At 42.4% G+C, this 17,337-nt stretch overlaps 1 protein-coding gene across 2 annotated transcripts; it reads right to left on the bottom strand.

Moving 5' to 3' along the window:
- Nucleotides 1-202: 202 nt before the first annotated feature.
- On the bottom strand, nt 203-15,632 carry HAPSTR1 (HUWE1 associated protein modifying stress responses). Of its 2 annotated transcripts, XM_061358285.1 has the most exons (4): nt 15,174-15,631; nt 14,201-14,281; nt 9,817-10,092; nt 203-1,193 (listed from the first exon to the last, which is right to left on the bottom strand). In XM_061358285.1, exons 1-4 carry the CDS (start codon nt 15,391-15,393, stop codon nt 949-951), a joined length of 822 nt encoding a protein of 273 aa, XP_061214269.1. In that variant the 5' UTR covers nt 15,394-15,631; the 3' UTR covers nt 203-948. The 2 variants fall into 2 exon arrangements, with proteins under 2 accessions (XP_061214269.1, XP_061214271.1); XM_061358287.1 differs by lacking the exon at nt 14,201-14,281 and having other exon boundaries at nt 15,174-15,632.
- Between the last annotated feature and the right edge of the window lie 1,705 nt (nt 15,633-17,337).

Genomic DNA, 17,337 nt, shown 5'->3' with positions numbered 1-17,337 from the left:
ACTATTCCTCCTCATTCCCACCCCTTCCCAGCAATGGGCAATTACTTCACAAGAAATGTAAAATGGGATACGGGTGCACACAAAACCTACCCCTCACTAATACTGAACAGAAAAGCCTATTTTCCAATTACAGGACATCTTTCTCTAAACTTAGGTCTGCACTGGTGCAGTCTGCACTGTTTTAAGATTACCACAAGGATAATACCAATAAGTACATATATTTTATTAAACCAAATTAAAAGCCTATGAAGTTAATTGGGGAAAAGTTTAATATTGCTACTTCAGAGCACTAGAACACACAAAGTGAATCCAATGAAGATCCTTGTACTGAGTCAATATTAAGTATTAATTGCATGACCATCATAGCACCTCTTAACATTATCACACAATAACCAGTTATCAATTGCTTTTAAAACTAAAAAGGGTACAGTCCAATATTTATAACTTGCACACTGTTACTATATAGAAACTAGGTGCATGGTAGTGCTGCAAAAATGGAAGCCTGCAGTTTTGACAAAGATGCCAAGTCATGTTGTAGACAATTTCATTCAAACTGGCAATACTGTTTAAGCTAATACTTAACACAGCAAGAAATAAAGGACAAAAAAAAAAAAAAAAAGGCATTTTATAACCAAATAAACATCTGAAATTTCCTTTCCCTTTAAGAATACAAGTAAGGTCACTTTTAGCCTTGGAACAGATACATGTTTGCCTATGATGATCTTGCTAACTACTACACAATATCTGATGTCCTCTGCTAAGAATACATTTTAAGAAAGCTGCAGTTACAAGAGGCATCTAATGTAATATCTAAAATTTCCTTTATGGCAATTATTGAATTTGTCTTTAACAGTGAATATGGAAAGATGGCCTCCTGTTTCCTTTTCAATAGTACTCTGAGGATCAAGTGGCTTTCAAGCAGCATGGTGGGTTTGAAGTTTTTGCAGTTTAGATCATTCTGTTGCGTTTATGAGTTGGTGAGTCTGTAATGACATCGCCACACTGGGCTGAGGTACGCTTTCTAGTTCCACCATTGTCCAAGTGGAGTGCCATTTCTTCCGATATGAAAGTGTTCAAATCAACATCATGAAGTCCATTTCTCCTTCGACTAGCATTGGAGCCACTGCTCACGTGAGTGGGTGAGCCTGGGGTACTTGAGCGAACACTTATACTAGCCATTGCACCACTGAGACCTAGGGAGAAAAAAAGAGGAAGGATTTAGATCAAATAGTAAAGAAAGGTTAGTTTCCCATGTGTGGCAGAAGGGATGATACTTATCTGACTTCTAGAGATAAGTTAAAGGCACTTCATCCTACTATTTGTGCCACACTTCCTCATAGTCCAGACCACACCTTCCCATCTTTTAATCCATTTAACAATTACCAGAACTGCTTCTTACGACATTAAGGTAAGCTTATACACCAAGTTGTAACAGCACACTACAACAAACGCTAGCTCCATAAACACGACATGCTGTTCAAAATGTGTACATACTCAGACCACTTCAATGTAAAAGGCTAGACCAGTAGTTACACAGAAGGAAAATCCCATACCAGGGACATCCAGGTTCACCTGATTTGGTCTTGGTTCTACCACCACCACTCTGCTCCCTTTCACTGCCTCAGTCACTAGTTCTAAAGAAAGACGCAGTGTGACAGATCTGACAGGTACACAAGAGCTAGTCTGTAAGTTAAAGCTTTATTTCATGGCTAACACTATTAGCCAAGACATTAGTATCACTAGAATTCAGAAGAGCACTTAAGCAAGCCAATGAGACAACTCCCCAAATCTACTATTGACAGGTTGATCCAAAACACTTGTCACAGGTACCCTACAAATACTTCAGTTTGCATTCAGATTATCGAAGTGTTTAATTAAAAGAAAAGTTTGTTTCATGTAGAAATAAGGCTATAAACAAGAAAATAATGAATTTCATGCTACATACTTTGTCTTCTGTAATGTTGATATTACAACTGTGCAAAAGTCGGACACTAAAATTCAGTAAGGGCTAGTATAGGAAAGCATAACAACTCTTGTCAAACTGGAATTCAGGCTCTATTTGTAGGAACGCAAGAGCTCAGAGGTGAGACAAACATCTTTGCTGTCATAACTGCTTCAAATCCGAGTAGTATAAGGAAAGTACAAGAGCATCTGTTGGCCTCAGAAATAAACTATCAAAGCTAGTGTCACGCACAAGTCATGCAAAAATATGAAGAGTACAAGATCTACATCTGTGTCTTTTTCTAGCAGTAAGAACAAGCGAATGTTATGCTGTTCAAGAAGATTTGTCTCAGTAACTTTCAAAATCTTGAGCCCCAACGTTCTCTCCAGTCTCAAATACTCTATACCTCTGTCCAGCCACCACACACCCTGTTTGCAAAACCATTTAATACATATCTTCATATATGGTCAAGAAAGCAGCCAGAACTCACATGCTGACAAGTAAAGCTTAACTTATTAGCCACTGGCAGGCCAAATAAGCCTCTTCAGAGGCTCTGTGAAGAGAAGACTAATAGAGCTATTAGATCAGTTGCTAGAAACATCAATTAGAAGATACATTCTAAAACTATGCAGCAATGTCAGGTTACTTTACAAGTCAGGATAGAACAGGCCAACCTGTATCACTGTTGAAAGAACATTTGAAGCTTAGATCCTGTAACAGCACAGGCTATGATTGGGCGTTGTACAACCACTAGCAGAACCAGCCACACATCACTGATGCTTCCTTAGAGCTTTTGCTTACAGCTCTAAGTAGTGTTCCAACAACTCAGAGGCATGGTTTTAAGTCTGATAGGGACCCTGCAGATTCTAACAACATTAAAAATCACCTTTCATTCACAACAGCAGAAAGTATTTGAACAGCAGAAGCTGTCTTAGTGAAAAGGTTAATTCAGAAACAAGGTTTGTTCCAGTACTCCCAGGATTAAGGTCAAGCTTAAACTCAAAACCATTAAGAAAAGAGGTTCCTGTACATCTGCCAAAGAAAGTAAAGCCAATTGATGACAAAGATGTATGAGCAAATATATAATTCTGAAACTATAGCTGGGATAGGCCACCAGCATGCAAAAATCACTTCACAATTTAAAGACAACAGCAAGTTCCACTTCAACAGGTACAACATCCATTAGAAAAAAGTATTTATCCTGCACATTTAAATGGCAGAAAAACACAGTGCACAGAAAATAACAGCTTCAAATCCAAACTGACTGCAGAAATTTCCCCCATCTTATTATTAGCAGCCCTGCGGAGAAGCACTTGGGGGTGCTGGTCAATGAGAAAATGAACATGAGCCGGCTGCAGTGTGCGCTTGAAGCCCAGAAAGCATCCGTATCGTGGGCTGCATCAAAAGGAGTGTCACTGGCAGGCCGAAGGAGGTGATCCTGCCCCTTTATTCTGCTCGCATGAAACCTTACTTGGTGTATTGTGTACAGTTCTGGTGTCCTCAACATAAAAAGGACATGGATCTGTTGGAACAAGTCCAGAGGAGGGCCACAGGAATGATCAGGGGACTGGAGCAGCTCCCATATGAAGATCAGCTGAGAAAGTTGGGGCTGTTCAGCCTGGAGAAGAGAAGGCTGCGTGGAGACCTCATAGCAGCCTTCCAGTGTCTGAAGGGGGCCTATAGGGATGCTGGGGATGGACTCTTCATTAGGGACTGTAGTGATAGGACAAGGGGTAATGGGTTAAAACTTAAAAAGGGGAAGTTTAGATTGGATATAGGAAATTCTTTCCTGTTAGGGTGGTGAGGCACTGGAATAGGTTGCCCAGGGAGGTTGTGAATGCTCCATCCCTGGCAGTGTTCAAGGCCAGGTTGGACGAGGCCTTGGGTAATATGGTTTAGTGCGAGGTGTCCCTGCCCATGGCAGGGGGGCTGGAACTTGATGATCTTAAGGTCTTTTCCAACCCTAACGATTCTATGATTCTATTCCAAGCTCTGGACACAAGTTTAGCATTGTACTTTCACTGAGAATCAACTATTTACACTACTTACCAGTCATTTACTCTTACATAACCCATAAATAAATGGCTGATATACTGAGCTCTACCATGACATCTTTACATTATGTCTATTGCCCAAAGAAGGAGAGAAGCAATATTCAAAACAAACCCCAAAACTGAAATGCGATGTGAGAATACATTTTTTGGCATCACTCAGTAACTATGTTGAAGTAAAGACTTCTCAATAACAAGCAATTTTTTAAATAGTAGATAAAGTTAGAATTAAAAGATGTACTGTAAAATGCTACAGCATGTTCTTAAACAAGCTGTAAGGTCCACAAGCAATGACTCAAGCAGGCATTGACTTTTCAATATTTAGGAAATATTGAATCACTGTGCATTTAAACACAAACAACCTTCAGGAAATAATTAAGAAGTTCAAGTATTCAATCAAACCTCATGTCAGAAGTAGAGGAGCTTTGAATTATTACTGATATAGGAGTGCAAGAAAATTGTATCAGTACATGGACTTCCAGTTGCAGTTTAATCTTGCATCTCATATAGGCACTTAATACTGAACTAGTGAGTAACAGTCATTACCAAGTATGCTAACAGACTGAGTGACAATGTGGTATCAGTTACTGGCAGTTAACCATATTTCCTAGCACTACACATCAATCCAAGAGAGCAGAACTGTCAAACGAAACTTTGGATCAGTTTAGGATTGGGTAATCAAGCTAACATGGAAGAGTCTAAAAGAAAATTCAAGGCATGCACTGAGATACCAAATTGCTACTTCATGGAAACAACATCTTTGAAGACACTCAGCAATGCAATTGAGAAGATCTACTTTTGTTGACAGAGAAAGCATCTTTCAGGAACTGTGATCCACAGTTCATTTTTCCTTGGAAAATTGTTGTAATGCGAAGAGGAATCCTCGAAGACCCATTTATTGTGAATTATTCAGAGTTTCAAGTTTTCAGTGTACTCAGACCTCTTCCCAAAGTATCTAAACCATTTAAAACAGTAAATCAAGCAGAAGTAGATACCAGGAAATAGTAAGATGACTGTTAGCAACACTATTTCATAACCTCAAATTTCTCTATCATGATTAACATGACCTAATCACAGGAACATCAGTTGTCTATACAACAGTATAGAGATTCAAACAGCTATTAAAATAGATCTCACGACCACCTCTTAAGCCTCACACTCCTTTTTAAAGCAAGATCTTGCTGTGTGGTGCTTTCCTTTTTTACTAGAGGCCTTCAAGACAGACACATGGCACTCTCTTCAAACTTCAAAGGATTGAAGTGGAAGGCATATCTGAAATATTCTGCAGTGTTCTCATTCCTGCTGTATCTTTCAGTCATCAACAGTATGGCATTTCATAGCCAACAATTTCACAAAGCACTGCTTTTATCTGAAGCTACATTCTAAATCATTATAATACTAGCAGGAAAAGCTGCAGTTTATAGACACTGTGACTAATAATAGCTAATTTGTAACTAAGTAGTCTCCAAAAAGTATCAAGTTATTAGAATGTTTGGCTAAAAGTCTGTTTTATGGAGTATGAAATACTTAAGGTAGATAAAGCTGCCAACATTAGCAGGTTTATCAACACTGGCCTAATAAACTGTAAGTAGTATTTTATATGCACTGTAATTCATAATGGACATAGCTATTCAGGCCACTACCACCATATAAGAAAGATATAGGATAACTACTGTTCAGTGTAGTGACAGTATTACCTATTGTTTTCCAGAAGCTTTAATCAGGAAGTATCAAAACCCATTCACATTTAAGTGTGACTGAGGCAGGAATTAGTTAACCTCAGCTACAAGACAGCATGCAAACAGATTCTTGTCACTCCTGTCTCATACTCATCCTTTCACATTATTGCTCAAAGAGCAAGTTTAGCAGTACCTACCAACACTGCAACTGTGATAGCTATACACACACACCCTTTAGCTTAAACTCTCAAACTAAGCTGAACTCAGTCCTCCCATACCCTCTTCTACCAAGTGCTGCTTCTCCACCCCGGTAACAACTGCCAATGTCATACACTGCAGTTTAATACTTTGAGAATAAGGAGTCCTAACAGAAGTCAAAGGCTCTTTAAAGGGGCCAAGCCAGACTCTTACAGGCTAGAGCAAGGGCTTCTCCCACTCCAAAGAGACTGAATCACATGAATGATAACACAGCAACATTAAATCTAAGCACAAAAAAAAAAAAAAAAAAAACCAAACCCACAAAAAAAAATCCAAACAAAAAACACCACCACCCCCCTAACAGTCCCTTCACTGTGGTATTGCCCATTCATTTAATTTGTAGTTAAGAACATTCACATCTGATGTATTTCAGCATTGCATTCCCAAGCTTGCTTCTTCCCCATACTCAAATCATAGCATTTTTCTCCTCTTATACTTGGGAGGATCATTTCTAAAACACGGAGCATATCCTAAAACAGAAGACCAAAGCATTATTTCAAACATGGACTGGGCACAGCCACCAGCACAGCAAGACTTCGTATACTGGTTACAGACAGGCAGCAAGTGACCTGGCACACACCAGCTTTTGGGAATCTTATGCCTTTTTAGCTCAGTTTGATGCAATTCAGTCATTTGAAAGTCTTCTCTTACAGAACTGGATATGGCAATACACATCCAAACAGCAGGCGAAAATACACCCGTACCCATGCTAACTGCAATTACATGTTAGGGAATGGTGAAAGTTAAAAACGTGACTTTGTGATGCTAAGCAATAAAGGTATTTATCTTCTACCACATCTTAAAATGTCTCATTCTTAACATCCAATTCTTTAAATTCCGCATCATCAGCTGGAGAATTGCTTAAGTTCCAGAAAGAATTTATTATCTTGAGCTAGCTACTCAGCATCTCTTGAAGACTTTAATTCAGGTATCCATACTTAAAAGTTTCCACCAATTCTGTTTCAAAGGTTACTGATCAGTACAATAACAAAGCTGATATTAAAGGCAAATATTTTATTTATTTATTTTTTTACATTTGCCAGAGTTGACACTCTCAAGAGATTACTTAAACCCAAAAACCCACTCTCAAGTACCCTTTAAGGTACACTTAAGGTAAAGGATTCAATAACAGCTGTACAGCATACATGCCACAGAGTTTCAAGAAAAGGTAGATCATATACACCCTAAACATTCTTGTGTCAGCATAGTTTTGTCATGATCATTTTACTTTTAGCTACCACAAAGTCTTGAAAGCAGAACAACAGAGAAGTTTCCTTACAGCACGAAGACTATGATAACTAATACCACAAGATTAAATACCTGGTTGAATATCCCTAGCTTTGGTTAAACTGCCAACTACTTCACAGATCTATATTATAGGTCAGATATAATGTTTGAGGTAAAAGGCCAAGAAACCAATCTTAACAGGTTTCTTTCCAAATGCAGCATACAGTTTTAAGATTGTACTGATATCTGAAGATACTTTTCTCTGATGCTTTTGTCTAAGGAAATACACCTAGAACTGTGTATTCCAGGAAATACAGTTATTAGCTACTTGGTGACTACAGCTTCTATCAAAGTTTTTAAGACGGGATTGTCAAGAATTTACAGGTTATTTGTTTATTGTTATTTGTCCCAAAGAGCAAGATGAGCAAATTGTAGGACCATGGTCTTATTTTGAGAAGTGCATGAACCAACTCTGGTTTCACCAAGCTTTGTTTGGTGTCACAGATTTACATCTGCTCCCTCTTTACTAAAAGAGGGCTTGCTCAGGGCAGTAAAAGCCTAGTATTATCCCTTTAATTTAATCCAGCCCATCCATGTTACCAATAAGTGACAGCATTCCCACAGGTAGCCTACCAGCACAAAACAAAGCCTCAAAACATTCCAGTCAAAGTGCCCCTTAAAGCCTTAGGCCTGATTCCTTACTGAGGCTGCCACTCACTATCATCAGATTGTATCCTCACAGTATCTAGAAGTAGCAAAACACTGCCAGAAATTAAGATAAACATAGCCCTAAAGAGGGCATTCATCTATACACACCTGAAGATCCTACCCAGGTTTCAAATTCAAAACATAGTTTCAAGAAGCCCTATGGTAAATAGAATAGTTTGGGACATTATCCATGACTTCACTGATGATAAAGAGGGTGAGAAGCTGGAGGTTATTGTAGACAATAACCTAATAACAGCTGAAGTCAAATACAAGCCTAGTTACTAAAGGCTTAGCACAAAAGCATTTGTGTCAAAGGCTAGACTGAAACTGGGCAAGAACTTAATTCAGAAGGTGACTGACATGAATTTTGTCAACCAGCTGATGAGGGTAAGAGTGCATTTCTAGCCCCTGCAGTGCCACAGTGGGGAACTTCCTACAGTCCTCATGACCCTGTATTAGGTTATGAAATATGAAAGAAAACTTTATAGCATGGGAGTCTTGAACCGTAAGGTATAGAGAAGTGACTTCCATGAATCACCTCTATACAAAGTAGAGGCTAAGAAACAACTCTCATAGTACATGAGAGCTATATTACTAATAAAAATGCCTGAGTTTATTCTGCTTGAGAGCTCACTGTGCTGAAGTAAGTTTACCTGCTTACTCCCACCTGAGAGTAAGCTTTTATTTACAAAGCCAACTGCATGCCAGTCACCTATACTGTCAGAAAGTAAGATACTTTTAAGAGGGCATATATATCATGTGAGAGCCTGTTTCTGCAGTTTTCATGAAACTAGTTTTACCTACTGAATAAGCAGTACTGGTGCACAGAACTCTCTATCCAGCTTCCAATATGAGGAGGAAAAATATCAAAAACTGCATGACCGGGTGGAAGCATGCTCGATTTAAATGGCAACAGAGCGGCCTGCAAATAAAACCAGAATAAGGCTGTCACCTAGACAGTAACAGTGTCTTGAGAAACCACCATAGCACAGCAAAAGCAAAGACTGCATTTTCAGGCATCCACTCATCTAATTAACTCATTAATTCCATACCCCACACAAAACTGAAACAATAAGTTTCCTTTAAGTTTCACAAGTTGTACTTCTAGATGGTTTGACTTTTTCTGCTATCTTCTAGAATTTTACATGGTATAAACCCTATGGGTGAGCGGCTTCATTTCACCTCAGGAACAATTTAAGCAAATCATAAAGATGTTCTTATTAGGTAACAGTCCAGTATAGAATAAGCTACCAAATATTGAGATCTGAAAAGCAGAAGAAATACACCACCATCATTGTTAGTGATGGCAAGGAATAAAATTCAGTACAACACTGGAAGACACCTAAGCCTGAGAGTGAACTAGAACTAAGTTCTAAACAGGACTAAATTATTGCAGTGACATGCAAGTGAGGTATCCTTTCTAGGGTACTTGAGGTAGAATACTAAACACCACATTATCCAGCAAATAACAAACATACTACAGTGAAGTATAGCACCCCAGAGACAGAAACTTCACATTAAATTCCCTCTCCAACTTCATAAAAATTTGCTAGTTACTTGCTACTAGCCAAATCTAACATTTACCAAATGGCTAGCATAGTATTATTTCCCAAAAATTATTTGCTTTAGCATTAGTATAAATGCCAAATCTGATCAAGCTTCAAACACACTATCAGGAGTTGATACTTAACTGTTGAGTTCACTGCTGTAGAGTATTACAAAGCCAAACCTCATTTTTATCTTCATTCAAAATACTGGACTATTCACCTTTTTAGCAGCTAGCATGCCTTATACATGCAAACACTGACTCATTCTCGAGGGGAATACAAACTTTCAGCTGGAACATCAGGTACATGATATGAAACCAGCAATGGCCACAAGCCAGACATGCTTTAAGGACCTCCCCCCCCCCAAATTTTAACCAAGTAGTATTGAAAAAAAAATTTGTTACCATGCAGAGCTATGGCTTCACGGAAGGGTTGCAAATCAGTCTCTACAGATGAACTAGTTTCTGTTGAAGTAGCTCGATTAGGGGATACTACAGTCAGTCTTGGGGGAGCTCTAGAATTTCTTGGAGGAGGAACTTTTCCACATAGGAAGCTGATCAAGTCTTCTCTACGAATAGTTCTTCTGCGTTTTTTAACCCAAGCTAAGACATCCTTATTCCGACGCTGATAGCCAATCTGAATTCCTACATCAAAGCTTCGCTGATGGACATCCACACTTTCTGCAAGGAGTCAAAAAAAAAAAGTGTTTCAGTGTTACAGATATAGCAACATATAGTATGACACATCAGTGACACTGCCTCCTGTCAACGATGGGGAAGAAGTAATTCTTCTAAAGGTTATTGTAACATAGTACCAGGTTAGCTCTAACAAATTAGCTAGTATTGAAGTCCTATGAAACCTGAAAAGGCTAGAGTTGCATCCCCTTTGCAAATCAGAAAGTCAACAGCAACTCAAGCACCACAAAAACTGCCTTTACTATACTTTGGGTCAGTACAACAGCACCTTTTACAACACTTACCTTGCCATTAAAACCATACTTTGAGCTTGCCAGTCCGAGGATGGCACTCAAATCAACGCAATGCACTTTAAGAGACACACAAAGTGTGCAGGACAGCCAGGAAAACACACAAAGAAATAATGGCTTTGATTATGATAGGCAAAGAATTTTCAGGAAACTCAGATTTCTTTAGAGTCCTTCTAGTTTCATCTGTGTTTCAACTGCAGAGGCAATTCACTAAAGGACACAGTTTTAAAACTAGTTAGAACATAAATGTCCCCAATGCCTTTTTATTAGGTAACATACCATTTATAAAAGGCTAAACAGTTTCCTTCCCCATTTAGACCCCCATTGAAAATTTTACATACAAAAGTTTTAAGCACATTATTTGCAATTAATCCCTCTCCATAATGCAATTCCATTCTCCGTTAGTATAACTGGTAACATCAGTTACAACTGTGCCTGCAAGAAATACTCCAATGCCTTGTGTAACATTGCTTTCACAGTACTGAAGATCGTACTAGTTTGAGTACACTTCAGCCAACAGCAACAAGCCAGACAAACCATATTCTGTACTCAACTATACCCGTCCTGTTTGGCATAAATTTTAGAGCTTTGTGAACAGCTATTTTAGTTTCGTAATAATTACTGCTATGTTGCTCTTGCTCCATTAAAAGACACCAACATATCCACTTCAATTTCACTTTGTTTCCATAGTTAATCTGGGAGAGCCAATTTAAGACACCTTTTTATATACCTGCTCTACCAATTAAGTCCAACATAAGAGCCATTTGCTCAGAACAATATTTGATTTATTTAAGAACAGCTGTCCAAGCTATTGGTTTACAGGTGAACAATGACCTACCTATCTAACCTGGTTATCATAGAACAAAAAAAAAAAAAACACATGAAAATCACCACTATTAAATCCTATTTTTAGTCTTCTGTTCCAAGGCACCACTGCAATGGTCCAAAATCTACACTAGCAGAAAGCAGCCTTTCAAACACAAACCATGGTGAAAAACCACCTCTACGTGATAGTTTCAGAGGGGAGTTTATAATATAAACACAGGTAAACTGAGTAACTAACCTGTTAAGTGTACTTTTAAGCACTCTAAGAGTATTTTGCCTATGCTGCTTTGTAATCAAAAGGCTAGTACATTTACAAATGCCAATTCTTGTGAAAGCAATGGCAACATGACAGACCATTCCCCCAGCTATTTGATACTCCACAGCAGCTTAAGACTCTAATACACACAGTAAAAGCCACCTAATCACTTCAGAGCCAATATGAAAACTGACTATATTCCTTCAATCACTTCCAGAAATACAGTGACAAAGTCCTTCTGTGAGACTAGGAGCCCAGCTTTACAACAGTAACCTCCTTTCCTTGTATATGAGAATGCCTTACAAAGGACTTAACTAGTTATGTCAAACTCACTGACTGCTGATGCAGCCTGGGCAAGTTTTAAGCATCATGACTCTAAGAAACAGATTTTTATGGTAAAAGCTACAACTACTTTGTATACAGAAATTAAGCTGGCAAAATACAAGCATTCAAGCTACATGCTTTATGAAAATTAACATTAGCAAACATTCAGTTTTACATAAAAATAAGGTAAACTACAGGTTTACAACTCTTATTCCACCATAAACCCGAGACTTCCTATAGTGGCCTTAAATTCTGAATCTTGCATTACAAGTCATGCCTTCACTTATTTAGTGCAATCCAGAAGACAATCAAATGTCTTTAAATGCAGCCACCAGCACCAGTCAGAACCATTCATGACCCAAGACCTGCTCAGTGTGGTCACTGAGATGGTATCACTCATGGTATTAAGCTTTTTCATCTATTTTCAGGAATGAAAAAAAAAAGCTGATATTCAAGACATGGTATTATCCTTAAATACTATTCCTCATGTAGTTCTCATTATAAAGAATTTTGACACCTCAAAAATCCAAGCATTGCTCAGATCAGAAACCAGATGACAGGGCACAAGGCAGTTTGTGGTGTTTACCACACCAAGTACTTCTCCAGTGTTTTTACAGAGTCCTCCAAAACACAAATGTTACTGAGCTTGTCAGAAGCAATATTTTTAAAGAGCTATGTTCATCCCTAAGGAAGGCAAATCCACATTTAGAGAATTCAACTTGTCTGGCAGGCCACTACCTAGCTGGTTCTAACTGTGTTCTCAACAAATTTCTACCCATTTGGAAGCAGAAATATAGAATTGAAAGACAGCAGTTTTAAGTATCAGAGGTACTTCAGCACCTAAAGATCTGCTTGAAGGAAAGATTTGTTTCAGGTGTTGCTTTCTAAAGTATTACATTACACCTGACTAAAGACAGCTTCCTACTTAAACTCTAGTTTCCCTGTCACCACATACACACTCTTCTGATAATCACATTATTGCAGAAAAATAGGGTTTAGTTTTGCCTATAGCACAAGTAATCAAATCATTTAATGAATAAACAGCCTAATTCTTTGTAGTAAAGATGCTGTAAGGGAGAGCAATACAATTTGTAAAAAAAAAAACAAAAAAAAAAAAAAAAAATTATTCCAGGCAATTTATTGACACTAACTGCTGCTACTCTAGCACCATGCTCAAGTGACTGATGTCTCAGACCACTATCTAGTGACCCACTCCCTCAGGCCAAGGCCTACCCTGTTATATGACATGATACCCGTTTATATGACCTGTAATATATACTCAACACTTAAATGCACTTTCTACAGAAGTCGTGTCTGGCAGAGGGGGTTATGCATCCACATTTCTTCCTTGCTCTGTTCACATCTATTAGAAACCTCTTCAGCTATCACAAGCACATTACTAAATTAAACTGCTTACAGCAAATCCAAAATGGGAAAACTTGAAACAAATGAAAGATGCAGACAAAACTATAGGTAATGCTGTACAGACCAAGAAAAAAAACATCCCACAACTCAAAAAAAAAAAAAAAACCCTAGAAGAACAACTTAGACATTACAAGTTTTATTTTCCTAGAAATGGAAGACTAACAGTGGGAATTACACCATGTCAATTTAAGCTTCCACTGATCTAGATACCACTTCCATACAGTTTTGGCTTGGTTTTTTTTGTTAGTTTTTTGGTGTTTTGTTTTTTGTTGGTTTTTTTTTTTAAACACACTAGTAACCACTGTTTCCTCTGCACATAAGAATTCTTATCACAACCTAAAGAAAAGCTGGGCTCAGAAACAGAAACTCACAAACTGGAACACACAGAAAAACAGCACTAGAGAACAGCCACACACAGAGTGCACCCTTACCAAAGTTTTGGCTAACACTGCTTTCTTACAGCCACCCTGGCCACAGTGAGAGTGACATTCTAACACTTAGATTATTAAGCTTACTTAAGAAGCCACACTTTCACAAGATGATGGAACTTTATCACATACATCCACACAAAATTTTAAAAACACTAAATCTAAAATACAGTTCACTATTTAATACACCATGAAAAATACAAAATGCAGGACATTGCAGTACTCTAATAAACTATTGCATCTTCCCTTAATTCACAAGCCTGCACCACATATTATAAATATCCTCTTTCGAGGGTCATGAAGTAAAACAGCTTTTAAATTATTACTCACTGACATGAGACAACAGAAAAGATTCAGCTATTGCCAGGCAAAAGGGCCCAGGGAAAACTTTCAAGATTCAGGAAGCAGTCTCGGTTTAGATTTTATCAGGGTGAATAAGAGACATTAACAGGTCCTGCTTATGAGTAAGCCGGGGCAGGAGGCTGAGTCGGGCCCGGCTCAGCAGAGAAGACTGCCAGGGCAGCAGGGGGAGGGCAGCCCCTTACCTTTGTAGAGGTTGGTGACCGCAGTGGCAGCGTTCTGGAAGGGGACCCAGAGGGAGAGCCCCGGCTGCTGGCACACCCGGTCTGCAGGGAGGGAAGGACACACGCTGTTTATTTTGGAGTCACCAACTCCGAACGGCCATGTTAGGTTTCGCCATTTTGTTCCACCTTCCGAAGGCAACTCGGGATCCGGGCCGAGAAGGGCGGGCCGGCCGACTGCGGCCCGGGCCCAGGACCGGAGGCAGCGTTGTCCCCAGCCTGCCGGGGAAGCGGCCTGCGCGGCCCCCACCCGCAGCCCCCGCCGCACAATGGGGCCGACCCCTCACTTCGCCATTTTGTCGGAGCCTCTTCCCTGGGCTGGGCGTCGGGAGCCGCCGCCGGCAGGGCCGGGCTTCCCGGTCGGTCCCCACCCTCCCCGTCCCCGGAGCCCGCCGCTCCCCTGGCATTCGCAGCGCTCCCCCCGACAGCCAGGGCCCTCCCGGCGCGGCCCCCCGCCGAGGCCGCTTCCAGCCGGGGCGACCTGCCTCGCCGGGGCCTCCGGTGCAGAGCCGAGTCCCACCGGCAGCCTTTGCCCTCCCGTGCCAGCCGGAGTGGGGGTAGGCCGGGCTATCGCCAGAGCCAGCCCTCGGGTATCGCCGTCCCAACTGTTCCAGCGGCCTGGGCCGCCCCGCTAGAGGCCGCGAAGGGCGATGTCCGGGCAGCGGCAGCGGCTCCCCCTCACGCCATTTTGTTTTCCCGTCTGCCTCTATGGACGGGCGCGGAGCCCCCGGGCCGGAAGCCCGCTCCTCCCTTTACCCAGGCCGCCACATCCCCTTTGTGCTGTCGCGGCCCCGTTCCCACCCTATCACCGGCGGCTCAGTGGCGCCCACCCTGCCGTCAAGTCCCTGGGCCCGGCCTCAGCCTGAGCGCACCGCGCCCGGGCTCCACCACCCGCCAAACCCCGTCGTCCCCCCCCCACCCCTCCCGCGACGCTCACCCTTGTAGAGCTGCGCCACAGCGGTGGCCGAGTTCTGGAAGAGGTGCCAGAGCTTCTGCTGCTTGTGCTCCGGCTGCGCTGCCTCCTCGTCTTGCAGCTCCGGAGCCAACGCCTCCTCCTGCTCAGCTTCAGCCAGGCACTGCCTCTCCCACTTGCTGAACCAGTGCTCGGGCCCGTGCTCTTGGATCTCCGCCTCGCCTTCTTCCTTCTTGTCCTCCATCGTCCGGCCGGCTCCGCGGTCCTCGCCGCCGCGCAGGCTCGGCCCCACCACTCTGACGCGCTCGCCTGTTCTCCGCAGCTGGGCCAACTCTACCTCACCCCCATACCGCCGAGCACCGACGCTCGGCCGCCGGCTCCAAACACACTAAGCGTCGGCACCGCCCCGAGCGCAGTAAAACCCCGTCGAAAACGCCCAAGAACGTACCTCCGTCCAAAGACCGCCCCCAGGATTCGATTGGCCTCTGTGACACCGGCACCCCTCATTTGAATGGCACCTCCGGCTTTCATTGGACAACCAGAACGTCAATCATGCGTGACGCCAAAATTGTCTCACAGCCGTGCGCAGTGTCGTCAGCCGCTCGGCGCAGGCGCACTGGGCTCCTCTTCCTCGGCGCGGCCTGGTCCCGCCCCCTGGTGTGATTCGCGGGGGTTGGCGGCGGCTCCGCCTGGCGGCGCCCCTCAGCGACCGACGCGCCGGGGTCGTGGTTGTCGCGGGCACGGGGTAGCTGGCTGAGGGTCCGGAGACCCCTCACGGCCGCTGCGGGGCTGGGCGGGCCGCGGGGGCAGGGCAGCGCAGCGGAGGGCAGGGGAGGGCGGTGTTGCCATCGTGGCGTTGAGGCCTTCCCCAAACGCATGAGGCGTTGCCTCGCCTCGGGCTTCCCCCGAGCCGCAGCTGTCGGGGCCAGAACCCGTGAGGTGGCGGCGGCCGCCGCGTTACCGCTGAGCGGCAGAGCCTCCCCCGGGAGGTGTTTCCTCCGCCCGGCCTGCGGTCACGGCGGGAGTCAAACCAGGCCCGAGGGAAAATGGCGGCGGCGCCTGGAAGGGCACGGCGTCGTCCGGGAGATCTGCACTGGGGACCCGAGCCCTTGTAGTCCCGTCGCTGCCATTCTTACATTAGTTACCATTTCTTGCGATCTATTTGCATCGTACAGGGAAACATCTCAGTAAACAGATGGAAATACCGGCTTTTTGCACGTGTTCAAGGCACTCGTTTACCTCACTATCTCTTGGAAACGCTCCTGTAAAAATTGTCTCCCGAACTTCCCCAGCCACACTGCACCTGTCAAACAAAGCAAAGCCGGCATGCGAGCCAAGCCATTAACTGCTCTAGACATACCAGTCCAGCAGGCAAGCACCTAGCATTCCCCTATCCCGTTATAAAATACCTTAATTCCTTTCACTCTATAAAATACCTTAGTCTGTTGGGTTTTGTTGCTGTAGTGCAAAAGGCTGGACATACCTGCAGCTGGTTGTGCATCTGCTGTCCTGAGTGCAATGCCATGGTTGCATGTGTAAGAGCTGGGTTTCAGATCAGCTCTTCTGTATTATTAAATCGGTATTACACATAAACTGATAGCCTGGTGTATGCATCCTTCGCAAAGCCACTGGATGTTAGAAACACAAGCTTTATGGACTGTTTCCTCCTTTGACAATCTATTTTATTTTATTCAGTCCATACTTGTTTCTGTTTTGGATCTTCATACAACTTCCTAAAACATACAGGAATCCCAGTCTAAGTCTCATGCAGTGGGGAGGAGGTGGTATGAGGGAACAGTTAGAACCACTGGGGGGGTGTTTAAGGACAACAAAAGTATTTCATAGGTATTTTGTAGACCACTGAGACTAACTACTAGGGACCTCCTGCTTGTGGATTATGCTGTGGTACTCCAGGTGAGTAGAAAGGATGAGACTATCTGTGCTTCTGTGCACACATTCTTAAACTGAAGTTTTGCCACTGGCTTTTGATATGTATTTCATAACACTAATGCACATACACAGAGGCATGGGTAAAACTCTGTCCAGTCCTTGTTTAGGTTATGAATTTCAACAGGCTTAGGGGTGCTCCTAGGTATAAGCTATTGGGCTTTTATGAATGTACAAAGATAACACAGAAAGGAATACACAATTCAAAAAAATTTTGACAGTAAATGAAAATTGGGTTTGT

This window comes from Neopsephotus bourkii, unplaced genomic scaffold (genome assembly GCF_033783945.1).
Source record: "Neopsephotus bourkii isolate Nb327-2 ecotype Australia unplaced genomic scaffold, CSIRO-AGI_Nbou_v1 NB_940, whole genome shotgun sequence".
Taxonomy (NCBI): Eukaryota; Metazoa; Chordata; class Aves; order Psittaciformes; family Psittacidae; genus Neopsephotus; species Neopsephotus bourkii.
The sequence above is the reverse complement of the archived record's forward strand: the minus strand, read 5'-3'. Positions and strand labels throughout refer to the sequence as shown.